The sequence below is a fragment of the Elephantulus edwardii genome, unplaced genomic scaffold (assembly GCF_000299155.1).
Source record: "Elephantulus edwardii isolate Elephantulus edwardi_28Jun2011 unplaced genomic scaffold, EleEdw1.0 scaffold00167, whole genome shotgun sequence".
Classification (NCBI taxonomy): domain Eukaryota; kingdom Metazoa; phylum Chordata; class Mammalia; order Macroscelidea; family Macroscelididae; genus Elephantulus; species Elephantulus edwardii.
This window is the reverse complement of record NW_006399917.1, coordinates 1,869,123-1,877,089: the sequence shown is the minus strand read 5'-3', so window position 1 is coordinate 1,877,089 and position 7,967 is coordinate 1,869,123. Positions and strand designations below refer to the sequence as shown.

General features: G+C 41.5%; 1 protein-coding gene across 1 annotated transcript; it reads left to right on the top strand.

The window, feature by feature from the left end:
* Positions 1–1,773: 1,773 nt before the first annotated feature.
* On the top strand, positions 1,774–2,151 carry LOC102874495 (mitochondrial import inner membrane translocase subunit TIM16-like). Its single transcript, XM_006895409.1, has one exon. It carries the CDS (start codon positions 1,774–1,776, stop codon positions 2,149–2,151), a length of 378 nt encoding a protein of 125 aa, XP_006895471.1.
* The last annotated feature ends 5,816 nt before the right edge of the window (positions 2,152–7,967 follow it).

Sequence of the window (7,967 nt, the reverse complement as noted above, 5' to 3'; positions counted from 1 at the left end):
CAAACTTTATCTTTGAGTGACTACATTTACTGCAGGAAAAAAAAGAGAGAGAGAAAATCACTTTGACACTACTGTGGTGCAGTGAATTACTTAATACATCCCTCCTAAACATAATCTTTGCAACTCCCACACGATGAGTGGGTAGGACAATGCAAATAAGGTGCTATGGCCCACCAAAGAGACTAAACAGCTTTCTGCAATGCAAATAATGAGGATATTGTTGTTGTTATTCATCATCAAGTTGAGTACGAATCATAGCTGCCCTAGAAACAGCAGCTCCTTGAGCCCATTGCTGCAAACACTATGCCAGTCCATCAATGGGCCATGCAATTCATTCCAGTACATTTAAAACAAACCATCCTAAATTAGAACTGAGATACAAATGGAGATTTGTCCACCAAAGTTCATAGCAGTGTTATTCACCATCACAAGGACATAAGAACAGTCCAAATGTCTAACCACAAGCGAGTGGGTTGAGAAATTGTGGTACATTCACACAATGGAATACTCTGCAGCCCTCAGAAGCAATGATTTGCTTTAAAGCAATGTTTTGTTTTGTTTTTTTTAAAAATACTATATAACTTGAGAGGGACTGGAGAGCATTATGCTCAGTAAACTAAGTCTCATAAGGACAAACACTTCATTATTGTAAAAATAGAAGGATAACTAGTAAAATATGTATGGGGACCTAAAGGGAAGAGGGTTGGGAGCAGAGAGATGAGAATGGGTAGGGGTGAAACCACAGTGTTGCACAATTTGGTGAGTGGAGAGAGGGCGTCAAGGAAATGGGAAGGATACAGTGGGGACCTGAGGAGACAGAATAATAATGGACAAGGTCCAATGGGGATTGATTTTATAAAACATAATACATGAGATTGACTGCATGAAACACAATGAGAATGAAAAGTAGTGTGAAATACTATGTATACAAACTCTGTAAGCAAACCAATATAAAAACTAAAACAACAAATCCCCAGAAAATGAACCATCCTAGAGATAGCAAGGGGAACCTCACTACCATAGAGAAGAAGAGACAGGAGCAGAGTGTATCCTGTGGACCCAGGATCTCTACAATTAGAACCTCCTAGACTTAAGAGTGAGGGGAGGGGAGAGAGGAGAGAGAGAGACAAGTACCTTTGAGCAAGAGGATTCTGATCTAGGCTTGTCTTCTCACAAGAGAGAAAAGGAAAAAAAAGAGAGAAGGTTGAGTGCCTTTGGGCCAAGTAGTGTGCCCGTCACTTTTGGTGGAGGCAATGAAGTGAAGGAGGTGGTTTTAATAATCCAAGATTAATCAACGCTAGATTAAGAATGCTTCTCGCTGTGATGGTGGTGGTGGGAGTTGGCTCTCAGTGGAGCACGGAATGTTCAAGAGGGCTTATGACCAACTTTGGTTAAGTTTCTAATTCATTAAAAACTCATTCATTGGTCATAGCTGACTTCCCCATTGGGTTTGCAGAGTTTACAAACAGCATGAAAGGAGTTTGTCCATTTTTTCCCTGTGGAGCATATGGTGGATTTCAACTGTGCACGTTTTGATTGGCAGTACAACTCCTTTATCCCCTAGGCTTATATACTAATGTAGAATTGATGTTAATTATATCTAATTAGACAAATTGGTTTGCAGAGGAAATCAGAAGCTCAAATATTATCTATCAATTTTTCCAAACTTTCTTAAAAAATGATTACTAAAAATCCTGTGTCAAAATGTGGAACCTGAGCCGGCCCGAGGGGCCTCGGAAGCTGGAGCTCCCTTCCTGTGGCAGGGTTGCCACCATGGCCAAGTACCTGGCCCAGATTATTGTGATGGGCGTGCAGGTGGTGGGCAGGGCCTTTGCCCGGGCCCTGCGGCAAGAGTTTGCTGCTAGCCGGGCAGCAGCTGATGCTCAGGGGCGTGCTGGCCACCAGTCTGCTGCTGCTTCCAGCCTCTCTGGCCTCAGCTTTCAGGAGGCCCAGCAAATCCTCAGCGTCTCTAAGCTGAGCTCTGAGGAGATACTGAAGAATTATGAACACTTGTTCAAGGTGAATGACAAGTCTGTGGGAGGCTCCTTCTACCTGCAGTCCAAGGTGGTCCGAGCAAAGGAGCGCCTTGATGAGGAACTGAAGATCCAGGCCCAGGGGGACAGAGCGAAAGAACAGCCAACCAGGACATGAATGCCATTCCCCCTCCCAGCCCCCACCCCTAATTTATACTTGGTAATAAACACTGTTTCTGCAATTACAGGAAAAAAAAATGTGGAACCTAGGAATCTCTTTCCTCAGGTAAAGTCTAAGACGCTTCCTTTAGTTTTTAAGATTGCCAAATGTATCTTCTTCCTTTTGAGGAAATTGTATGCTGTCAGCATATTCCAGGAATCCAACTTGGTTGCTCCTTTCTTGTCTCTCACATAAAAGCAACAACAAAACAACAGACAACTTAAAGGGCAAATAAAGAATGTCTACTGTCTGCCTCTGAACTTGTCCCCAGCCTGGTCAAGATTGATATCTGGCAACAAACTGAATGTGGGCATGATAAAACTATTTTACTTCTTTTCCTCCATAATTCTCTCTTGTCATTAGTTTTCTTTTACCACAATGAGCAAGGTCAATTTCTCTAACCCAAGACCCTTGAGAAAGGAGTGCATGCAGTGTAGTGGTCAAAGAATATAGCTGGTCACCTATTGGTCAGTGGTTTGGATCCCCCAACTGATGTGCAGAGGAAATGTAAGGCAATCTGCTTCCATAATCTTTACGGCCTTGGAAACCCGATAGTGGGTAGTTCTACCAAAACCCTTGGGATTCTTTCTGACTTGTAATAGTCTCTCTTTCTATTAGTAGATAGGTAGGTTGACAGATAAATAGAGCTAGACAGATGAAAGCAGGAAAGAAAGATTTATCCCCTTATCTCTCACCATATTACACTTTGAGAATGTTGTTGTTGATTGCCTTCAAGTCGAGTATGATTCATAGCAACCCTATGAACAAAAGGCCTAAAGCTCCTCTACAAGTATCAACATTTATGAGGACTAAAAGGCAACTCAAGGGAAGAAAAAGTTCGGTTGGTGAGATGACTGAGATTCCAATAGTTAAATCCCCATAAGGATGTGTATTTGTGTAATTTCATTATTGTTGTTTTGTTGTTGATTGCCTTCAAGTCGAGCACGACTCATAGCGATTATATGAACAAAAGATCTGAAGCCTTTCTATAACTATTGACATTTATCAAAGTTCATAGAGTTTCCAGAGGCATATTGTTTAGGAAGCGTATGCCACTCCTGCTTCCAAATTTTATTATATAATGAAAAATATATATCTATAATTGGCACAGAATAAGACAGAGTTCAGATCTGCTGTTTATAGGGTCATTATGAATCATACTAAACTCAATAGTACTCAACAACAGCAACACATAATTTCATTTTAACAGCAAATTTTCTCTCACCAGATCAGTCACAACCAAGAAGCAGATTGCAAAATAAAATTTATTCTGCATTTTCTGATTATGAAAGTGATTTGTGCTAGAAAATGATAAAAATCAGAGTGAATTTCACCAATCAAAAGCAACCACTGTTGTATCTGACTTTACAGTCTTCCATTCATATATTCACTTACAACTACATATGATTTTAAATATTGCATTCTCATTTAAGTTTTGTCATTTTACTAATCCAACTTTTAAACTGAAAAGGGGATTTCTTTTCTTCTATACTATATTTAGTGTTTTTTTAAAACATCATTAGGTGTTTTTTTTTAAAGGCATCATCATTGCAGGCACATAATATCCCACCTGTCAGCCTGATTTGTCTAGGGGTTTTCTTTCATTTGGAAAGTACTCTTTTAGTTTCATGTGCTGACTAAGTATATCCTTTCTCCTTTTCAAGGTTCCTTCTCCTATTAGAGGGGATTTCTCCTTCGGTCCCCTGCCATGCTCACTCAGCAGCTGTTCTTCGGGGATGGCTGCTCCTCCATGGGTCACTGGCCAGTTTAGAACTTCTCCAAAAAGTCCCTTCCCAAGACTGTTGTCCTTTTACCCTCAGTCCTGCAGGTCATGAGCAAATGAGACACTCCTAATCTCACAAGGCCGCACAGGTACGAGACATTTCACTGAAGCATTGAAATGTCTGGAAGAAACTATATGGGACAGTGATGGGTACCAAAATATGTGCACTGACTATGCCTTTTGCCATGGGAGACACACCCACACCCACACACACACACACACCCCCATATGTCCCTACTTTGCTGTTGTGCCTTCAGATCTGAGTCTCTCTTGATAGAAAGTACTTCCCTTTTTCCTGTTTCTAGGGGATTTCTTTTCTTCTTCTTTCTCTTCTGCTTCTTTTTCTTCTTTTAAAATGATAGTGAAAGTTTACAGGATAAATTCTTTTTCTAGTCAACAAATTACAGACATTTTCTTCATGACATTGATTGCAATCCAAAGTAACAGCATCTTCCCTCTTCCTCCATGCTCCTTCTTCCAACCTCTGTCAGTAGTTCTCCTCCCAGTTGGTCATGCTGGAGACTTGCAGAAATTGTTCTACTATAGGAATCAGCACAATCCCAGAACACTTGATTGTGCTTATGTGAAACCTATACTTGGACCAGGAAGCAATCATCAGAACAGAGCAATCAAGGAAACACTGCATGGTTAAAAATTGGGAAGGGTGTATGCCAGGGCTGTATCCTGTTTCCATACCTTTTCAATCTTTATGCAGAATAGGTTATCCGGGAGCCTGGGCTCTATGAGGAGAAATGTGGCATCAGGATTGGAGGAAGAATCATCAACAATCTGTGTTATTCAGATGACACGACCTTGCTTGCTGAAACTGAAGAGGACCTGAAGTACTAGCTGTGGAAGGTCAGGGACTGCAGTCTTCAGTATGGATTGAGACTCAATATCAAGGGAAAAAAAAAGATTCTCACCACTGGGCTGATTGGCAGCATCATAATGGATGGTGAAGAGATTGAGATTGTTCACAGTTTTGGTTTGCTTGGATCCACAGTCAACACTCTTGGCACCAGTAGCCAGGAAATTGAAAGACGTATTGCGATGGGAAAGTCTGCTGTTAGAGACCTTTCTAAAGTGCTGAAGTACAAAGATGTCAGTCTGGAGACTAAAGTTCACCTGATACATGCTATGGTCTTTGCAATCACTTGCTATGCATCGGAGAGCTGGACAATGACTAGGATTCATAGAAGGAGAATTGATGCTTTTGAGCTGTGGTGTTGGAGTAGAGTATTGAATATACCATGGACTGCTAGGAAAACAAGCAGGTTTGTCCTGGAGAGGGTGAAGCCAGAATGCTCCTTGGAGGCAAGGATTCTGAAGCTTCATGTGACATACTTTGGACATGTTGCAAGGAGAGACCAGTCAGTCCTTGGAGAGGGACATCATGCTTGGGAGCGTGCAGGGACAGCACAGGAGAGGAAGACCCTAGATGAGATGGATTGATTCAGTTACTAGGTTACTGGGGGCAGGAGTGTCAGAGATGGTGAGATTGGCACAGGATAGGGCAGAGTTTAGGGCTGTTGTACATAGGCTCGCTATGAGTCACTGGTGACTGGATGGCACATGACAACAATAACATATGACTCAGAATCACCTGATGGCTGTGGGCCCTTTTCTCTTTCCCCTGAGTTTGCCTACCTTGAGTTTTCTGATTAAGAAAGATCACTTTACTATGCACATCTTATTCTGGACTGTTGTCATGCAAGTAATACCTAATAATATATTCCTTTAAAAAGTTATTTCCTTCATCTGTTCCAATGTAGTGTTCATTACTTAACCCCTCTTTTCTTAGTTTATCCCAGGCTCATTCCACAACAGAGCGTTATGCAATATTTGTTCTTTTGTGTCTGAGGTATTTCATTCACCATAAGGTCCTCCAGGGTCACCCAATTCGTATAATATTTTACAAGTGGATTGGGGGTAGAAATTGTGCAACAATGAATGAACAGAAATTCAAGTTTTCTGTAAACTTTTGTAAAAAATAATTTTTTAAAAAGAAAGAGATCATACACAGAAAATAATACAAAAAAAATCACACTGTTGGCAAGCCCTGAAGTTGTGCTCCTGCTCAAATATCTGATCATTCATCTTTTAGCTAACTTTGCCATAACAGGGCTCTATTGTATTAGAGTTGGTAAGGATGGTGCAGGATAGAACAGGGTTCAGATCTTTTGTTCATAGAGTCGCTATGAGTCACACTCAACTCAATGGCACCTAACAACAACAACAACAAAAAGCATAATAGGGAGCTCTGGTGGCCTAGTGGTAAAGAGCTTTACTGTCCTTCAAATGGCAGATGGTTCGAATCCACCAACTGCTGCCTGGGAGAAAGACAGTTGTTCTCCTCCAGTGCAACTAACTTACAGCCTCTGAAAACTGACTGGAGGGTCAGCTATGTTGTTGTTGTTAGGTGCCATCAAGTCAAGGATGACTCATAGCGACCCTATGAATAGCTGACCTGATCCTGCCCTATCCTGTGCCATCCTCCTCATCTCTAACACACTAGAGCACAATGCTGAAGTCACCATGCCAATCCGTCTTGTTAGGGCTCTTCCTCTACTTCACTGACCCTTCATCTTTTCAAACAGCAGGTCCCTTTCCAAGAAAAAGCCTCAGCGAGCTACACCTCCAAAGTATGAAAGACAAAGCTTCGCCATCTTTGTCTCCAAGGGGCACTCAAACTGTACTTTCTCCAAAACATGTTTGTTCTTTTAGCAGTCCATGGGATATTCAGTACTCTTCTCCAGCACCAGAGTTTAAAGGAATCAATTTTTCTTGTCGGTCTTATTGAGCTCTCTGATGCACAGTGGGTTCTGGGTCTGGACTATGTTCTGGATCAGGCACCCCTTAGTTTTCAAACTAACATCTTCACCATTTTGGAGAAGTCCCTGATGCAACTTGCCCAATACATCTCCTGATTTCCTGACAGTGAGCAAGATTAAATCATTGACAGCCTCAATCCTTTCTCCATCTACCATGATGTTGACTGTTAGTCCTGTGATGAGGACCTTTGTTTTCTTGATGCTGAGATGTAAGATGTAATCTGTACTCAAAAGTTGTAGTCCTCAATCTTCTACAGCAAGCATTTCCTATCCTCTTCAGTTTCAGCAAGCAAGGTTGATGGCACATAACAGCAACAACAGTAATAACCACCTTAATATCCACTGAAAAATGCATGGCAAAAGTACTAGTTTTTACAAAATTACTAGTTTTAACTTGCAGAATTGGTTCTCACAGCTGTTGATGGAAACTAATGAGTGACAGACACTGTTCAATAGATGCCCAGGTCATATGTCAGCCCTGTCAGATTTCAGACACTCCTCTGGTTGCAAGGGAGCCACCTATTGGCTGAACTTGGTCAACAGATGTGTTTACATTGGCCTACACAGTGTCTCCAAAAGAGTTACATGTGAAAGCATTTAACAATGTGTTTCACACTGTAAGTTGCAACCTTTTAGCCAGTTATCATGGAGTTGACTATTGACTCATGCTCAGAAAACTGCACTGCAGAGTCTTTATTGGTGGTGGCATTTGAGAAGTAGATTGCCACAGCTTTCTCAAGAGTACCTACAGGTGGATTAGAACAATCAACTTTTGGGTTAGCAGTTAAGCTCCTAACGGTTTACATTCCGTAGGACTCTAGTGTTATTTTTGTTACAGTAATGACAGAAGAGGGCTGGAATACAGGTTTGAAGTCACCTAGATCAGCCGGATTCTACAGAGGTTTGTTTTCTGATTCTGGTGAGGTCTCCTACTTAAAAACACATTTGAGCCCTCTGGCCTGTGGCCCTTGGGCCTGGTTTTAATTGTTTTGGTCAAACATTCTTCTGAGTGGTATAGCATTGGTCTGTCCATTTGCTATACAGAGGTAACTTGTGGTTGCTTTGATGCTAAACACTGTGACACTGATGTGTCAAATGTGATAATAGTTACCCATGACGAACAGTGTTTGGTGGAGCTCCCTGATTAAAACAAGCTTAGA

What these genes read in the sequence shown, in the direction of transcription:
- LOC102874495 (XM_006895409.1), top strand. Translation starts at nt 1,774, where the DNA reads ATGGCCAAGTACCTGGCCCAGATTATTGTGATGGGCGTGCAGGTGGTG.